General features: G+C 43.4%; 1 protein-coding gene across 1 annotated transcript in view; it reads left to right on the forward strand.

The window, feature by feature from the left end:
* The window catches only part of EPB41L4B (erythrocyte membrane protein band 4.1 like 4B), a 195,098-nt gene that overhangs the window by 5,159 nt on the left and 170,003 nt on the right, over positions 1 to 19,936 (forward strand). Inside the window, exons 3-4 of the mRNA XM_010583595.1 lie at positions 15,985 to 16,059; positions 19,765 to 19,825. Of these exons, the coding sequence (XP_010581897.1) occupies positions 15,985 to 16,059; positions 19,765 to 19,825 (136 nt within the window). The remainder of the gene's footprint in view (positions 1 to 15,984; positions 16,060 to 19,764; positions 19,826 to 19,936) is intronic.

Consider the following 19,936-nt stretch of genomic DNA (forward strand, 5'->3'; position numbering starts at 1 on the left):
TTATTTAGATCCGGAGTGGGAGGAGCATAACTAATACATTTCTTTTGCAATACAAGTGAATCGAAGTGATTTCTTCTCTTGTTTTGACAAAATTTTGTAAGTTTTTGCACCTGATTTTCACATCAGGTAAATATCAGAAAAAAACCACAGTGCTTTCAGTTGTCATTAGTAATGGAGTAAACATAGTCTCAAGAAGCGTTCACAACCAAAAGTAATTTTGCCGTGAAGATGATGTGTTTCTAACAAAAAAATGCATGCTCCAGACTGGAATCAGTTAATGAAAACTCCTCATTTAGAGAACATACACCCATAGCCATATTCAAAACCTATTGAAATCAGCGGCTATATCTCAATAAGATCCAAATGACCTTTGAACAGGTTCCTTTTAAAAAAAAAAGAAAACCACGGGGTTGTTACTGTGAAGCTCCTCCTTCCTTAGCTTGATTAACGATAGTGATTGCGAACACTTCACAACTCTTTTGCAGGGTCTTCTTCATTGGCTTTTGCAAGGAGCAAAGTAAAAGTGACCACAAATACTTGCTCTACACCCTAAAAGTTCAAAAGAGATGTGTTACCAGATACTCCGGGTTGCACTGTCAGGGCTCCAGTAGCTCTGGAAGAGGAATCAGAAAAGCAATTGATTCTCACCCACTGCTGTAAATTCATTGTTCCTCTCCTGACAGTCACTGTCAGGGGTAGTGTAGGAGAATGGCTGAGAAGCAGATGGCTCCATCTAATAAATTTTGCAGGCTCATTTTTAAACAAGTGAGGCAGTCGGCACTGACGCTGACGGCGCTACGTAAAAACCCTTCTGCCTGTCCTAATGTCAGCAGCAGCCCTAAAAACCCACTGCGTGTCCCCGCTGGTTGGTAGGCTGGTCAGGTAGGCAATGCCAGCTCCTGCCAGGACTGGCGATAGCCCATTCCTCAAATCCCGCAACGGCGATCCAAGTTTCTCCCTCGCTAGCAAACGTCTCCCGGGGGTGGGGAGCCACGGAGAAACCTGGCGGATGGGAAGAAATAAGAATATATTCTTCAAACCATCAGCTTGCACCTACTTTGATGCTCGCTGATACAACGGCGTGTAGGATTGTCAAGTCGTCTTTAGTATGCATAAGCAACGAGGACGAATTGGTAGCTGGTGCTGCTGGTGGTTTTGCTATTCTCGGTGGGACTCTCTTTTTCACTTGCTGACATCTCCAGCAGCTATTCTCAGCACTAGGTTGGGTAGGCCCAAGCAAAATGATGAATATGCCTCCAATAGCTTTTCCAAGCAGTGATACTTTATTGTACGTATGTATGCACATACGCATTATCTATGTATGCATTATTAGTAGACAGACCTACTTTGCAGCTATGCCAAGCACCTTTTCTCCGAGGAGAGTGCAGTGAATCAACTCCTGTTGTCAGTAGAATCCGGGGGGGGAAAAAAAATCTGTCTTCATGGATTCCTGTAAGTGAAATATTTAACATATTCTGGAGACAAAAGTTAGTTTTCTCACATTTCTCCCATTTTGCAAAGAAAGTAGTAGTGCATGCATATTCATGAGTATATGAAATTGATGGGGAATAATTTTGCTATTCCAGGTAGTAGTAAAAATGGTTACATTTTAGTCGCTTTTAGCCTGAGAACTGCTGTGGAAATAGTCACTCAAATGTTTAGAATGTTTAGATTCCTGAAGAATAGAGGATCCCTGAAGCTTCTGTGTATCAGAACAGTCTCCCCTTTTAGAAGGTCTGCAGAAAGTAGGCTCGATTGCCCATATATTTTTGTGTATTTCATATCTTATCTAGAATAGACTATACCTATTATAGATAGTATATTTAATTATATGATACATTTTACATACCTATAATTTTTTTTTTCCATAAAAAATACACTGAAGCAGGTAAATGATTGTTAGACTTGTTTTGCCTCAGGACAGAAAGTCCCAGGCAGTTCTGCGTTGCAGGCTAGTGCAGACAGTGTGTTGCAGGACACTTGCCAGTGTAACAAGGCAGCTGTCTTGCAGGAGTTCACAGTTTTCCATGGGGAGAAGGAAGAATTTCAAAGAACTGCTAACAGAGTTTCAGAGCAAAATCACTTCAAGATTTCTTCTTCAGCTCACATTGCAATTATATGAAAATTTTGAAAGATTTTTAAGCAATAACTCCCTGACTAAATCTGCAGTTTTGTTGGTTTGCTCTCTGTCTATATTCTTGTATAAAAGCAAACCATTTGGCTGAACATTCTTGAAAAGCTATTTTTGGTATGTATAACTAACCACAACTTGCAAATCTTACACATCAAAATAAAACTCAGCATTTCAAACATCGTTTAAATACCGTCAAACATATAATCACTTCCAGGTTGCAGAATGCTCTCTGTGCAATGCTAAAAATTTTAAACAGAGAACCTTTGCTGTGAAATAAGCCTTGAAAAAAATGGCTATTGAACACCTGATAAAAGGGTACTCTGCTCAAAGACAGAAAGCCCAATTGACTGACAAACAAAGCAAAATTCTTAATACAACTATGGCATCTCACATTTGCTTAGAGAAGCCCAGGCTAGTGCCAGATGTAATGGCTATAGACATAATTAATGCAAATTATGCACCGCTGCAGGAAGGCGGGGTTTCTAGATCACATATTCATTGCTGGCCTCTGCTTCTCCAGGCTGCACCTATGTAGGGAAATATTCAGTATCTATTAAACATGTTCTTTATAGCTTGTCATTTGCTTCCAAGTTTTCCTGTTAAAGATCAAAGGCAGCTGATGCCTTCCGCCTTTGAATAGATACAGAATAGGTGGCAATTTTGGGACAGGGAAACAGAAGAAAAGGAAATCACCTTTCTCGCACTTCATGTTTGGAACTACTAACATAGTATTAGAGATGTTGTTCTGTGACAGATACTTTCGCTGATAACTGTCTCCCCACGCACGCTTTCCTCAGATTGAGGAGGAGAATCTATAACTTCAATGACCAGAAGTGTCTAATATATCCCATATGCTCCAGCACTATGGATTTACAGGGATAAGCATTTCATTACATAACTCTTCTTTCTTAACTAAAAATATTTCACCATGGATGTGAAAATAATGTAGAATCTAAATAATACTTCGACTGAAACAGCGGTTGGATCCAAACCCTGCTGTGTTTGCTTACTGCAAAAAATTATTTTTGTGGAGAGACAAGTAAGACATGCTACTGTATAATTTGCTTGCTTTATACATCTTATGGATTGAGACTGCACTTAATTATTGGTTATGGAACAAACCTCTGGAAACCGGAACGTTTCTAGCAGCACCCAAAGCAGAAGGTATGGGGTTTTGCTGTCTCTTTTGTGTATTTTTCCTACAGCAGGTATTTGGCCTATGAAAATAGGGCAGGGTGAGAAAGCAGGCTTGTAAGCCTTCTTCCAGACTCAAGAGATCGGGTCTATTATTGCGATTTCAGCACAGGCAGAATATCCAATTATGCTCACAAAATGCAGCCATGCAATCCTCGCTCCAGGAGAAATACGCTTCAAGGCCCTGGTCTGACTTACAGATGTGGGCAATTCTATCCTTGCAGGTGATGCCATTGAAATCAAGGAAACTTCTCTCTTGACGCAGTTTCTAGCAGCTGGAGATAGGCTTTTTTTTTTATTTGGGCCCTTGAATATGATCTGAAGCGCGTTGTGATGCATTTACTCGTGGTGGGTAACGCGTTACTCTGCGTGAACTCCCACTGACTTCGAGGAGCCTGCTCATATATTATCACAGCAAAACTTCGGTTTGAGCTGTGTTTGGGGAAAGCCCCGTGCACCCCTGCGGGTGGCAGCCATCAGCGTGTTTGAGGCTGCTTCCTAGCTCTTCTCGATGCGGGAGGGAGGAAAATCGGCATCGACTCTTCTTTCGAGGCTACGTGAATCGTCAGGGGCACCAGCTGCGCATTTCTCACAAGCTGCTCGCACACCGTTCCCCTCTCTTAAGGTTGGAGGCTTTGGGGTCCCGATCCGTGTGCTGCCCTGCCCCACTTATGAGCTCCAGTGAAGTTATTCTTGTGCTTTGTATGTATTTTGGGCTCTGGAGTGAGATGCCAGGGACAGCAGGCTGAAGCTTCTAGCACAAGCAAGATCCCCCCAGCTAAGTTTAGGGGAAGCTCCACAATACTCTATTGATTATTTTTTTTTCTTCTCAGTACTTAATTGAACCTCACTTCACTCTAGCAGGGTAACAAACCGACAGGATTACATGCCCAATTTACCAGGATGTCATTCCAAGGCAGCAGCTGCTTGCTTTCAAAAGGACATGGGCTCCCCTTGACCATTTTGTCCGAAGGGGGTAGGTACACAGAAGCAGGTAAGAATTTCTGTACTAATTTTCACTGAAATACTAGTGGTTATATGGCTGGCTTACTGCAAAACTTCAAACAGAAAACACCAACGTTGTGTTTAGAAATGCAAGGACTTCATCCTACTGAGATATAGTCAACTTCTGTCAGAGTATACCGAGGTGTTTTTCACATCAGACACTTCCACACTGAAACTACATGATTGTTCAAAACAAACATAATAGAAACCAACCAAAATCTTTCTTTTGGGGAGGGAGGGGAGAAAAGAGAGGGTGAGAATAAGAGCCTCTTATTCCATCTTACTCATCTTGGTGAGGAATAAGAGTGCAGTCCCATGCTTAAGACTGAGATATAAATAATTGACACTTTTTGGCCTCCAGCAAAACAGACCATATGTCCACACCGCAGCCACGGCAGGTTGCATGAGCACACCTGAGTTGGGCTACAACTTGCTGGCTGGATACCACTCCCAGGCCTGACTTGGCAGCAGGGAGCTCAGCGCGGATTTATTTGCCTCTCCGACCAGCCAGCTCCCTGGGCAGCATCGCTGCGGCACCTGTGGTCTAAGCGGTGCCTAAGCCAGCTCGTGGCTTTGTCTCTCTGACCCTAACCAAGGCGAAGCAACAGTGCCAACAGCAAAAGGAGGCCGTGGACCCTCAAGATACACCAGAAAACGGCAGCGTCCGAAGGCTGAACCGCGCCAGCTTTAGCACGCTGTCCCTCCGTATTTCACTCCACGGGAAAGCTCCTTTCATTAACCACCCCTCCCAGAAGATACCAATGGCAGAACAGCCTGGTAGAGTCTGTGCCACATTTCTCCTGTTTACCAGACAAAGGAAAATACCAGGGGACTAAACAAGTCGTTTTGTCGCCCTTTGGCACTTCTCCCAACATCAGCATTGAACGTCCCAGGTAAGTGGCACACCTTAGGGTCCTCTCGCAGCTGGCTGCGGCTGCAGGTCTCGTGCAAGCTCAGCTGCACGTAACTCCTGCACCTAGGACAAAGCAAACGCAGCCGAGCATTTCACAGCTACGCAATACGCAGTTACAGGCACGACCAGATCGATGGCGCAGTTGGTTACAACAGTCAAAGCCGAATGAGACCCACGTTCCTCCTTCACCCGCATGGCATACTGAGTTCCTGGCTTTGGTGTATGTATAATTACTAAACGGGGTGATTCAGGTGAAGTTTAGATCCTGCACGACACCTTTTTCTCCCCCCGCCCCAAGTCAGGAAAGTAAATATAGAAAGAACTCCAAAAGCAAATTTGAGTATTATGTTTCTAGAAAAGAATTTCCAGAAAGTAACAGGTGACTAATGTTACTGATGCAACGTGAATATAATAGGTGAATTTCAGCAGTAAATCACAATCATGATATCTATGCCTTAGGGTATTAAGACGTGATGTAAACTTGAGAGCTTTAGAGACCTCTTATCTGTATTCCATTACAGGGATCTGAAAGCAGTGTCTCATTAAAACAAGGGGGGGAAACGAAATAACACTTGAGTCTTTAAAAAGCTGCTGCATTCTGCCACAAAAAAGGTATGTTCTTATCAGACTTCTGATGTAATCATGAGCCTGCAGCACGAGATCTTGACAGTGTGCTACCGTGCTAAAATCCATACCGAAAAGTTTCTGCAGTCTTTTTTTTTCACTATTTTTAAGCAGAGGTTCAAACAAAGGAAAAAAATTACTGGGGGTGGCCACAACCAGGTGAAATGACACACTTCTTTCTAGGACAACAGTCCAACTGGTTCCAACTGGATATAAGGAAATAATACAAATCACCAGGAGGAAAATTAGGCATTGGAGCAGGTTGCCCAGGGCGGTTGTGTAATCTCCATCCTTGGAGTTTTTCAAGCCACAACTGGCTAAACCCTGAGCAACCCTGCCCGATCTCAGAGCTGACCCTGCTTGGAGCAGGCGGTGGGACTAGAGACGTCCTGAAGTGTCTTTTGACCCAAATGTTTTATGTTCATCTGCGCAGTGGGTGATGATCGTTCTTTGTAGTGATTTCTTTTTTTTTTTTTTTTTTTAACGCGTAGAAAGGGGTTTTCCTTTCTTATTGGGAAAAATGAAACCTTTTGAACATTTACATGAAAATGGAAGGTGTAGGAGTGTCAGCTGCACCCATCTGAGCCTTCTGGCTAGGGTGGTGGCTCAAAAGGTGGGAGACCCAGCTTCACATCTCTGCCGCATGACTCAGAGTAGAAGTTTGCACCCCACGTCACTCCAGATGGGTTGCAAATGGCACAGCATTTGGATCAGCGTTTGCAACAGCTTGCTAGCCGTCCTCGATATGTTTGCGGTCACCAGTAGGTTTCGGGCTCAGCGAGGCAGCGTGGTTTGGGGGATTAAGTCCCGAATCCGGCAGCGGTCAAAGGTGGTGCGGTGCCTGCTGTGGCTTGGCCCAGGCTCAGAGGCTGCTGTAACTTGTTTGCGGCCCCTTTTTGTTCACAGGGCAGCTCTCTGAGACTCCACGATAGCCCCAGCAAGGTCACGTTGCTGATTTCTTCTTTCTCCTTGGCACATACCTGGCACAGTCCGGTTCCGGAGGGTAAGTATGGGATAACAGGAGATGTCAGCACCCAGCCTCACTGCCTTCAGAGGAGCCAAGAGCTCCCGATGGCTAATCCTGCCCCTAAAAGTGTCTCCTTCTGCGGCCTCAAGCACAGCATTTCACCTCTCTGTTGCAATTTTTTCATCTGTAAAATTGGGATAATGACATTTTACTAACGCGCAGGACTGCTGTGAACTTTAATTAAGGCAGGGTTTGTAAAATGCTTTAATGAGGGAAAGCACTAAGAACGAGTAGATTATTTGGTTAAGCTGGCTGACGTGGTGCTGCCAGACTTGCCCGAATAACTCAGGATCTGTATGTACGCACTACAGGTTGTTATTCTGTACGCCTTCAAAGATAAGTGTTGCAGGGCTTGGGTCTTGGGCAGGCAGGATTCAGTTTGGGAGTGCCTCTTCCTAAGCAGACTAGTGTACAGCACTTACATTCACTGCCCACCTTGTTTTCCTTTATTTTGCAGACAACAAACAACTTCGATTTACCAAGAGCCGCCTTAAAACGAGGTACGGAGCCAGGTGGTGGGATAATCTGCAATACCAAGGACTGAATGCAGAATGTCCTTTCTGATCCCCTGTTTCTGGATATAGGGAAGGCCACGGGTACATACACGTTACAGGTAGGAAACCGAACAATTTCTGTACTGCAATGGCAGGTATTACAAGGCGACAGCATTGCATCCGAACACTTTTTCCTTGTTTTCCTTTCCCCTCGCAGGGAAGCGAGCGGTGTCTCCTCAGTGACCTGCGGGGAGATGGAAGGGATTGCCCTGCCTGCTGTCTCCAGCTCTTCCCATCCACTCAGACTTCATCTCACTGTTTTCCCTAGGCCGGGAAGCCAGCCAGCAAGGCTTTGGGCATCTGGCAGTACTCAGCAGAGGGGTGACTACCGCATAAATCTATTCAAATACAGTGTCTCGCAGGTGTAAGTCCATCCGGACACTGCCTTTCATTCTGCACCTTACAGCAGGCAGCGGGTGATAACTGTCACCCTCGCATCTTTCTTCCAGGTCCTTTCCTACTTTTTGGGCCAGGAAAGAATTAACTGCTGTGAGCTGCGCTAAAAAATTGAATAAGTGGATGGAGAAAGGCACCCCCACGAGAGGCAGGACCGGGACCAGCACTTCAAATCTGACAGGCAAAGGTAATTCAGGCCGAATCCGTGCCTCCGGTCCCTCAGACCGCAGGAGGCAGGCAGTCACAAGGACACTGTGGGGACAACGTGTCTTTCTCTGGAGACCTTTCACCATCCTTTTTCTACACCTACGGAGGTGTAGGTGCCGCTGCAGCCTTGCCCAGGGACCGCGGCCCTGTCCTGCTCGCTCGCTGCCTGCTTGCATCCCCCAGGAGCATGAGAAAGGACCGGTCCCTCCAGTGAATTCATCTGGAGCGGTGGTAAGGTCTGGGACTCCGTATTCTTCTCTGAGGAAGATTTAATCCATCTGGCTCTTAATACCACCCTGTTGCTCTTTGATCAAGGATTATTTAAGCTATTATTGAAATATTGTGCTCAGACTTCTATTATGGCTGGAATTCACAGAAACAATACTCCTCTCTAGCTGAGCAAATAATGTCGAGCTGTTTGTTTTAAACAGAATTCCACATATTCACTTTATGTTACTTTCACGCTGCTGGTCAGGAACAATGATACTTGTCCAGGGCTACAAATAATTACCGGGAATCATATTTTGGTGACATTTCCAGCAAGCTTCTACAGTGAAAATCCATTTGCAGCATTTCCAATTCCTAGGCATTTCTTTAGGAAACAGACATCTGACTGGCTTTGGGGTTTTGTATTCTGATGAGTGCCAGGCTTCCTCACTGTTTCCATTCTTTAAATTTTAACCATGTTTGCAAAATGTCAGACATCTAAATCAGTTTTTCTTTTGTCAGATATGAAAGATTATTGTCTGGAAAAATCAGCAGCCACTAATCTAGCTAAATCCATGCTGTTTGTTTGCTGGTTCTACTACAGACACCTTGGCTCCCAGGTATTTTCAAGATTAAGCATTAGCATGACATCTTCTTTCAATTTTTAGGCAAGATTGTTCAGATCAGCAGATATAGTCAGAGCAATGACCACAGACCACGATTAGCGATATTAAATGTTTGATGTTGCTGCTCAGTTTAGATACATGACATGGTATACACGGACATGCATTTTCAAAGGAGAGACGCTTAGTCCAGCCTGAAAAATCAAGCTGCTAAAGTGAGCTACAAGTCAGGCATAACAAATTAGTAGATGCTATTGATAACCATGGACTTAGAGCAAAGTTCTTGTCAAGCTGTTGGGGGTTTTTTTAAGTGTTCCTGAGAAACACCCTGCTCCCCTTTTTTGTTTGTTTGTTTTTAATGAAGGTTTCAGAAAGATGTTTTCAAGATACAGGAAAAATAAGAGAACTCCAACTGCTGCCCCACTTAGAGAGAATTTTCACTTGTTGAGATTCGTCATGCATTTGAAAACTATTGTGTGGCAAATCCAATAATCCAAATTATTGTTTGCTAATCCAATTAGGCATTTTAATTAAACTGTGCAAAGTTCAGTGCTGCTGTGAGTTTTTATATCTGGGTTTTAGTTCATTTTATTTTATAATTTCTGGGTGTCATCAGATGACAGAGCTCTAGCTCAGAAAAACAAAGGTGTCCACTTATTGGGATACCAAGTGGGTAGCTCTCAAACGTTCCCATCACTTTTCCCTGAACAGTCAAGCCAGATAAAATTGCAGATCCTATCATTAGCAAAGGCATCCAGTCCATTCCTCTGCCACTGGTGTGCTCCTGGCTGTATATTTACTTCTGTTTCCTTGTGACCTTCACCTAACCTTCAAATCTGGCCAGAATACTCTTACGGGATCTGGGCCCAAACTGATGTGAAAGTTTTGTTACATAAACTAGCAAAGCCCAGAAATAGACTGAGGGAGGGGGGTGCACATGAACTCTGTTAATTCCACCTAAATAAGGCAAACTGAAGTACGCTGAAGCTGTAGTTGCTTTGTACTTGACAAAAGAGCCCTACTATTCAAGCATACCCTTCACAACACGTCTTGCTACATCTATTCTTACGCTTGTGGGAGAGAAGAAAGAGGAGGAGAACAATAACTCCTCTACGGCCACACATGGGAACCCTTTCCCTTCATACCAGAGAGAAAGCGACCCACACAATACCCTCTTCTTCCTAAGCAGAGCTGGAGGGAGGCAGAGAACCAGCCTTCCCAAGCAGAGAGCTCTGAGGAGCCGATACGTCCTGGCGTGCCGCTTTCAGGGTCGGCACGAGCTTTGAGCTAGCGACCGACCAGGATCCGAGCGTGCCCTCTTTCCTTTTCCCTGTGCACAAAGAATGCTGTTTCTGAACCAACTAAAGGGGACTGGCCACCCTGTTAAGCAAGCAATATGACCGTGACTCTTCCTCCTCCGCCGGGAGATGGGATATCAGACCTTGCCCACCTCTGGAAGCAACAGCAATACAGATCCTACAGGCACAGGGCTAGGACAGGCACCCATCTCTCCTGACAGAGAGGAAGACTAGCTTAGCTTGAACTCTCTTCCACGCTGCTACAAGAACGCCGGGTGGACGTGAGGAAGAATAGAAAAGCAGCCCTATATTTCTTTAATTTTATTCTTTGGAGCTTTACTCTTTTCTTTGCCATGTTCATATTGTCAGATTAATTTACTTTAATTATTTAAAATGTTATTTGATTCTTTTACTGTGAACGATTTTGAATTTTATTTTGAATAATTTTGAATTTCTTTCATTTTGAATGATCTTATACCTCCAAATGCCTCCTCCAACTCTGTTTCAGGAAGAGCAGAATGGGCCCTTTTCCTGCTGTGATGTGGCATGTTAGACAACCCTGCTGCTTGATGGGTGGAGAGCCAGGTTTCATGCTGGCAGCGGGGTTCTCATCAACTGCTGTTTGAGATTTGTAAAATTATACATTAGCTGATAGCCGAGATCTATAATTGCGCTATTAACTACGCCTGCCAAAGAAGGCAGTAGGAAGATTCAAGCCAGAAAGCCAAATGCAGACCATCATTCTTGTTAGTACGATCGTTAGCTCTGTTCCGCAGCAGCATTTAGGATGCACTTTACCTGGGACTGGACTTCAAGGCCACCCACAGACACCAGCAACCCGGCTACCCATCTGTCACGATGTACTCCTGCTGTGGAAAACCCAGCATTGGTGTCACAGGTTGCAGTGTCTGCTCAATCGGTGGGTTTACTCCATAGTAAGGTTATTTATGATCTGGACCGTGGTTACCTCCCCGCTCACCCTTTTCCCCCGCCAGCCGCAGAAGCAGCCGGGGAGCTCTTCTCACCCCTCCTGACACTCGCTCTGTATCTCAGAGCAGGAGGTATTACCCCTGGACGGCTCCCAGCTCTCCCAGTTGGCTGGGCAGAGCTCCAGTTTGGGATCCAGTTTGGGATTGCTGCCAGGCTTATCTTATCTACGGAGGTTTTTTGCCTGAAGCCAGGCCTGAAGGGTTTTCGGTCCTCACGAGCGAGCGGGATTTTTTTGGTCTGACTTTTTACCAGAGGAGGCTACATCGCTCTGGGTTCCCTTTCTTGTTTTTTATGTAAACAACTCTGTAGTCTGTGTAGATGTGCCTCCAGGCAGGTATAGGTATACTTTAGGAACTGAATAAATGCCTCAGCTGCACATTTGATCTTGGCAAGTAGGGAGTTACTTCACCATGCAAGATGGAGATGGCCCTTGTTAGGCAGGTAGATAAGAGCTAGTTTTCCAGAGCTACATCTCAATTCTAGCTTATATGTGGCAATGTTCCTATCTATCTGAGTTATCTGAAACCTCTATAAAGTAAGATCTTTCTGTTCGATGTGCTTGAAAAAAAATCAGAGTTTTCATCCTTATGAAAAACTCACATTTCCATGATTGGGCCAGAGAAAGAATAAAAGGCATGCTTAGTTTCAGCGTTCGAGGGAAGGGCAATGCACGAGAGGCCACAGCGTGACATTCAGAGAGAGCCCACAGCGACAGAGTAATCTGAGCACTAGGTAAGGCTATGCACAGTCCCGTTTCTTCTGTTGCCCTTGGAAAATAAAATGGGATCACCTTTTCTCCCCATGCCTAAGGAGGTCTTTCGCAGATGCAGTCTGACTGGCCGAGGGGGCCGGGCACATTCATCCAAAACAATTTTCCGAGAAGTTGGTCTTTCAAAGAACTTGTGCATCAACAAGTAAACACTCATCCCTGTCCTATTTATTTTTTTCTAACCAGAGAGAGGTGAGTCTTTCTCCCACAGTGAAGGAACCCTTGGTAAACTCCTGCTTGGGAGCCCAGCCGCTCCTAATATTAGCTTGCACCATTATGCAAATGCAGCTCTGGTGTTCCCACACTCTGGGAAGGGACCCGATCCCAGCTTCCCACCGCGTCCAACGGCTTCCTACAGCCCCTGCTCTGCCACCATTGAAGATCGGATCGCTGTCATCAGCATTCGTCCCTGCTTCAGTTCTGACCTGGGTTTTGCTAGCTTCTGTCGCTGGATGTACTTGTTGCCGCCCCGTGTTTGAGAGTCTCTCTGCTCCAGTTTTCAAATGCAGTAAAACATTAATTGCTGAGAATACACAACATCAGCTGCTACATTTAAGAGAGATGGCGAAAGCAAGATTTTAATCGTAATGCTTTATCTCAATGTCTACATGTAAACCTAATTCAGTAACTTTCTGTTTACCTTTTCTGGATAACCGTATAAACCCGCTTAGCAGTTTCAAAAGACGTTGAAAAACCACAAACCCCTGTTTTTTTCATTTTTTTAATTTAATCTCCCAGCAAAGCCTGAGAAGACAGAGCTCCCGACAAAAAGCAAGCAGTCCATTTCTCCACATTCAAGAGACATACCAGTAGCACGCTGAAACTCTTTTTCACTCAGGTCAAATAAAATATAGTTCCAGTTCTTCATTAAATAGAATCCCAGCCTGAACACACTGGAGCTTGAACATTACGGGATTCCGGGTTGATAGCCCCTAATGCACGGCTTGATGGTCCTGGGATAAGTTTTGCAGAACTAGTGCCCTGGCTGAGATGCTAACATGGTGCTACACCCCGTGGAGGACCAGGTCTAGCAGGTCTAGAGATCTCCCTTTTCTTCCCACCTCTTTCCGAAAGGCATCCTCACCTCCCCGGAGCACAGGAGGGGAGCAGCCGGTCGCCCTCACTGCCTCTTTCCCACCTGTCATCCATCCTCTGCATTGCTCCATGCAGGGCAAGCTCCACGGACAAAAGTTTACAGCCCAGTCTAGTTTCCCATTTCATTTTGCTCGTCTACGATGGTGAGGATATTTAAATATCCAAACAGGGAATACTTATGGTTGCCTGCCTGTTAGCACAATATTTTTACGCCTGCCTCCAAAACTGTAAACATGGGAATCAAACATCTGCTGTGCTTTCAGCAGGAGAAGGGATTACAGTGAGGTACAACTACTAACATTTTCTTTATTTCTAGCTTGGATTTTTTTTTTTTTTTAATTGCTAAGTGTTTTAACACAATGATCTTACACACAGTATAAAAGAACTTACATTTAAATAGGCTTACAATTATTTTCACTATGTATTAATAATTTGGATGACACATGCCTTACTCTTTCATGAGCTGCCAGGGTAAAAAAATCCCGTCTAGCCCAGCAAACTTCTCTCTGCATGGCTTCACACCAGTGAACAAGAAAGGAATGCTCCCTAAACCTCCAGGCTTCACCTAAAGCCACCGAGCGACTTTGCCATGTCTGCAAGTGGTCCCATCTATCAGGGTTTAAGACAGATGTTTTCTGCGCTGCAGCTGCTACAAGAGTTCGTGTGTTCAAACTTGTAAAGGAGTCAGGCCACTGCAGCTGAAATACATCTGCACCCAGTCAACTGAGTTCAGGTGTGGCTGAAAGCATGCCAAGTATTTCAGAGAAAATACCTATGGGGACTATTGTTCTTACAAAAAATGAAGGTGTGTAAATGGATTTGTTCATTTCAGGCAGAATTCTCTTTATCGGTCATGTTTGGTTTTAGACAGATTTCCTGTGTGCTGTAACTTGGACTACGCTTAAGGGAAATTTACGTAAACAAAGAAATAGTTGTTTCTGTCTCCTCAGCAATGTGTTATAATGTTGCCAAAGCTATCAAGCTTTCTTATGAAAGTATCAGAAAAACATTTCTTTATAATTAAGTATTGGGATACATATAAGGGATACGTATGACATGAATCATCCTTTTTTTTTACCTTGCCCTGATCAAGATGTGGTACCCAGCACTTTGCTGGATGTCATTATGCAGCCACGCCTTCTGAGCAGCAGCAGTCCTTCATGAAATGCCTTTTGATGGGTTTTTTTTTTAGAGAAAACATGTCTTTCTGTATCACTGTCTGACTTTTGAAAGATGAGAAAAAGAAATTAATTTCTTTGAGTTCTTGGGACTTACTGCCTTTCCTCCTGATGAAATTCACAGGACACAAATTTCCTTCCAGTGATGTAAGGAGGATCTTTCTGATCTTTCTGCATGCTCCAGCCAGTCTGCATCACTTTACTTTTGGTTTTGGGAAAGGGCTTCTGCAAACCTGCCAGAAGTTTTGCCCAGTGACTCCAACCAGTAAATTGCCATAAGCATGGGAAAATCTCAAGAGAAAGCTGAGCTGTACCCTTTTCTACCCTCAGCAGCATCACAGCTCCTCCCGTGGTCTAAGCATCTCTCCACCTTACACTGCCATTATCTGACAGAGGATCTAGAGAGAATAAATATACTGTTAATTAAAAATGTTTTTATGTGACAAGAGAAAGAAAAGAGCCTCGAAAGAACATTAGAGCGTTCTGATGCCATCACTGCAAGACGGCATAGGACAGTGTGCATAGCACAGTGCGGGACAATAAGAGGAGGAAAATGCTGGGCAAGAAGCTGCCTTGGTTGACGGGGTATGTACATATCAATATTTGATGGAGGAGGGGAAAGAGAGGAGAAGGATTCAGAAAATATTTATTTCAATTGGTGCTATACTTCTTACAAAACAAACCCCCCACAAACTCAGTAGGAAAGCAGCATGTCAGAAAACTTAAGTGATCAAGTAGCTGTGAAGTCATTTAACATCTTTAAAATATTCTTCCCCTCCAGGTCATATATTATGAAGAAATACTGCTCTCCAACCCTAGCATGGATTTCTTTACTGTAAAATAAACTTGGATTTGTGTCTGACAATCAATCTTGGAAGCTAAAGTCCATATACACACAAGAGAGGACTGTACGCTTCCCCGTCGATATGCCATACAACAGAAATTAAAAGCCATGCTGTGGGGTGAATAAGTGATTCAGTCCTCCTTCAATTTTCCTCTTTTGAACATCAGTGCAGGGTCCACTTGTGTGGCAGATTCTTGTCCAGTGGGAAGTAGATGGTGTTTCATTTTATATTCAGGTTATCAGACAGATACAGACTACATTTTAATTAATATGTATTTTATATTTGAAAATGAATTGTTTGCTGTCTGGGAAAATGCAGTTTCTAAAAAACAATAGTTACAGAAAATTTCTACTTTATGAAGCAACTTTGGTTCCACATCCCTCAGGTTTCAGCAAAACCTGTGCTAGATAATGTAAGTTTACGAATTGGAAATAAAGATTTTATTTTTTTATTATTATTATTATTTTTACTTAAACTATTGGCACTGGTGGTTCAGTCTTTCAGTCCTGATTTTTCCTTCCTTTCTGTTGTTGGTAGTAGACACAGGACAAAGAAACTGACTCAGCAGCCATGTCAGTGGCTGCATCTTTTTCTTTTTTGTTGCCTTTCCTTTTTTGTTCCCTTAGGAATACTTACTTTTCTTGACTCGACTCTTCATTTGTTGACTAGTTTGTCTCCAACAAGTTCCTCCTCCTGCAAGTACAGCGCTCTGTCCTTCTTCTGTCCCTTGTTATCTGACTCCAAAACAGTCCAAGAGATGAAGAGCCCACGCCTCCACACGAGGAGAGGATCTCCTTTCTGCTGCCAGCTTAACATCCTGGCAGAGGAGTAAAAACTCTTGAGAATCTGACTTAAGCTTCTTTTAATTATCCAAATCTAATGGGATCTTTATTCACTATAACTTGCACCTTTTCTGTATTTCTAGGATGATTTTCAATATGCGTTGAAGGTTTCCAGTGGTTTTCACAACCGGCTCATTGCCCCATCGTTCCTAGACAAGGTACCGTTCAGCACTGCTGTGTCAATCACAGGGATATTTGTTGCAAAATTCAGATCTTAATAATTCCTGCACAGCACAAGAAGCCATGGATATCTCTTTTCAGTGGAGATATAATTAAAAGACACATAATTACTGCCAGAAAATATTTCAAGGAAACATTAGTGTTTCAGCATGTGATGTTTGTTTATAGGTAATATTCTGAGCAGTCTTCTAGGCTCCCCTAAGATTAAAATCAAAACAGTTCACCAGTGGAAAGATGCCTCAAGTTGTCAGCTGAGCATCTGGTATCTTTGCAATTTAACACAGCATTGAAAACTTTTTTGTTAATGCTTTAAACCTAATCATACATTTGAATATAAATATTTTCTGTGCACTGAGGTCAGCACAAACCTGATAAAATTCTCACTAAAGGGATGAACATCCGATTAAGTCATATTGAATCTGCTTATTAGATGGACGGGAGGCATTGCAAAGTGTTCACTCAGCAAGAAATGTTTTCTTTCTGTAGATTTTCTAACGGAAAGGTTTTTGCTGTTACATCTTTATCAACAAACCTCTCTGGATATACTAGAACAGCTCTTTCTGGAAGGAGTTACTTTTTTATTTATTCTGACAGAAAAAAGAAATTTTCTTTTCCAGAATATAAGGATTAACATGAACAGCAATAGCTGCCAAAATTCATGCCTACTGTAACACTGGTATTATTCCAAATGGAGAAGTATTACATTTTTTTCCTAATGCAGTTCTCTTGTAACACTTGGAGGAGATTAGTTCATAAAGGAAAGCCCTGACTACCTGTGACCGTGTGGTACCTTTTAAAGGAATACATCCACTAGCCCCAGCATCATGGCCATACGATTTGCATAATAACTTTCTGCCTATCCAAATTGATATTTCCATTACAATTGTATAAGAGAGACTCTTAGTATTTTTCTCTGCTGTTAAACAGCTGCTGCATTTCAGGCTGGTGAAATAGTTCTACATATAATTTTCTTTTTTTTTTTTTAATGAAAGTGCTTCGGGACCTCTCTAGCTGAAAGATGGCATAGAAATGCAAATTATCCTTAGCCGCATAACTCAGAATTACTTTTGCATTTTACTCTTGATCTGTATCTATATATAAAGCCATCCTGAAAACCAGTGACATTAGCCCTGCTCATATAACTGACATGCTTTTGGGGAAAATAAACAGAGAGCTAGAACTGCCAACTGCTACAGGAATGTTGTAATCCAATGAATGTTCATGCTGAAAAGTATCTCCTTTAATGAATTTTTTTGAGGAAACAATTTAATTTCATTTATAAGTTTAGAAAACAAAACCCAAGAAATTGATACCTGAAAGCCTGAATGAATGTATGTCGTAACTACTCAAGTTGCCTTTTGCCCCCCTAGTTTTATTAACACAGACATTTGGGTTCACATCAATACTTGTTCTTTGAATCCTTTCATGCAAGTTTCTTTTAGTAATGACTGTAACAAAACATATCCCGGCAGAAGCTTGCAAAATATAAGCCTGTTTAAGTTACTCAGTAACGACAACATTTCTTCAAAACTGCAGAAAAAGAAACTCTAGCTGCACACAAATTAAATTTAGATCACTCCTTTGCAGACAGTGAAAGCCTGGCAGGCCAGGAAAAATCCATAAATGTGATTGCAGTGACAGAAAGTAAAACAAAAAAGAGGTCTCTGGTGTCCAGGCAGCGCGTGCCTACCCAGTGCGGGAGAAGTCTCTTCACGGGACTGTCAGTGGTTTGCTCCCCATCCCCATTAGGTGGCTGCCACCTTTTGAAGCTTCCAAAAAGCAATCAGACAAGATTTGAACAAAACCAAAACTCTGAACGAAAGGGCAAGAATAAAGTGCTCATCACAATTGTATTTAGCTATTTAGCCGCACCAGCAATAGCGTCTCCAACGGTTACAGATCACCCATCTTGCTGCTACTACACAACTGTCAGTAAGGATTCTCAAAAATACTCTCCCATTTACACGCTGCTTAGCGTTATGGCAAAACCATTGGTAAAGCTGGTTAGTTGCAGGGATTGCTACCAGAACTGCAATATGAGTTAGTACAAATGGTTCACCTAGGTCATCACTCCTGTGGCAGTGATCAAATTATGACTTCCAGGGGAGACTGGAGTACTCCTTGGGAGGTAGATGTTGCAGTGGAGGGCTATTTTGATAAAGATTTAAAAGTAATGCCCTAAACGACAGCACAGATATGAAAACCACAGCAGTTTCTGCTTGTGCCTCTTACTGGAAAGCAAGCAAGCAGTAGGCACCCTGAGGAGGGTCTCCAGGACAGACGTACCAGCAATCACTTTAGCACTTGCCCACCTGAAAACAAAGAGAGGGTGTAGATGAGTGGAACGTAAAAGTAAAAACCTGAATGTAAATACTAGTTTAAATACTTCTCATCTTGCAATAAATGTATCATGGCATCCTCAGTACCCACAGTTGCTCAAGGCTCTTGTTTCAGGGCTAAAGATAGCTCTGCTGGTAACATGAGACAAAATAATGGTGGAATTGTTTTACTCCAAGAGAAGCTGGGTACTAAGGAACCAGCTTTATTTCCTGCCCCCCACCAGCCCCAACTCCTTCCAGAAGATCCTAATGAGCATTATCTCCTATTGCTTAATACGAGATTTAATGGGACCTCAGCATCTCTATGTAAATACAGCACTGCCTCTGGGGTATGGCCACTGGCCTGTATCGTGTGTGCTGCTACTGCAAGTCAGGCAAGCCTAGGTTTACATATTTTAAAATAGCAGACTTCTGTTTTCATGACAGAAGTTGAGACAAAGGGCTGAAGTCTCACAGCTGAGTAAAGAAGCTTTTTAGCACTGCAAAAGACTCGCTCGGTTTTCTGCCAGGCCAGTCCTGAGTGATGCCAGACCTCCCTTCCACCCCACTCTCCTTTGCACCAGAATTGCTGTAGCTCCCTCAAGAGACAATGGTATTTCTGCTGAATTTCCAACCCTTAGGATCATTTGTGTTGCATATGGTATGCAAACGAGCTTGATGGGACTGTGATACCTTCACAGTGCTCAAAGCAGTGTGCTGCACCATTCAGGATCTGAAAGAAAATTCAAATTCTGCTCCTTATGCAAGAAAAAAAAATTAGGAAACCCCCCATAATCTGTTGTAATTGTCTACTCTTGATTGTGAACATTAGCAGGCAAAGATTAGCACCTTTCCACTCTGTTTCTGTAAAAGCTCTTTTATGCAGCTCTACAGTGCCGAAAGGGCTGCCGATGCATCCCTGCCAAAGATCATGCAGTTTAGTGACAGTCTCGGCTGATGAGACACTTTGAGACCTGATGCAGCGCACCGAAGAAACACGGAAAAGGATGCAGAAGCAGCAGGCAGTTCCCTAATACTATCAAGTCTCAATAAAAAATGACAAGCCGAGACACTTTGGCAGGCTTTCCGAATACCTAATAGGACAATGCTTGTGTAAACTGGCCTGGAAGCAAGGTTAAGGGAAATAAATCCACAGCAGGAAAAAAAAAACAACGAAAAAACTGTAGAAGCAGCAAATTATTTCAGTTCAAAGCCCCTTAGATCACGTCTGACCGTAGGGTGGTAGAATTAGTCCCACTGATTGCTTCCACGAGATATTATTTGGGTCCAGTATTTTGTACGTGGCTATTCAGCAGACGCGCTCCCACCCGAGCCGGAATACATAAATATTTAACTTATCGGCAGGAGCGACTGCGCGAGGGAGCAATTTGTGCCTATGGATTTGCTACGGCGCTGGAATACACCCGTACTCCTCCCTCACTTTGCAGCAGAACCGAGAGGGAGTGAAACCCCAGGAAGATTTGGGGAGAAGGTGCCTCGCTTTTATGGCGGAACCCGTCCTCCCTAAAACCACCGG

The sequence above is a fragment of the Haliaeetus leucocephalus genome, unplaced genomic scaffold (genome assembly GCF_000737465.1).
Source record: "Haliaeetus leucocephalus isolate CR32 unplaced genomic scaffold, Haliaeetus_leucocephalus-4.0 Scaffold915, whole genome shotgun sequence".
Lineage (NCBI taxonomy): Eukaryota > Metazoa > Chordata > Aves > Accipitriformes > Accipitridae > Haliaeetus > Haliaeetus leucocephalus.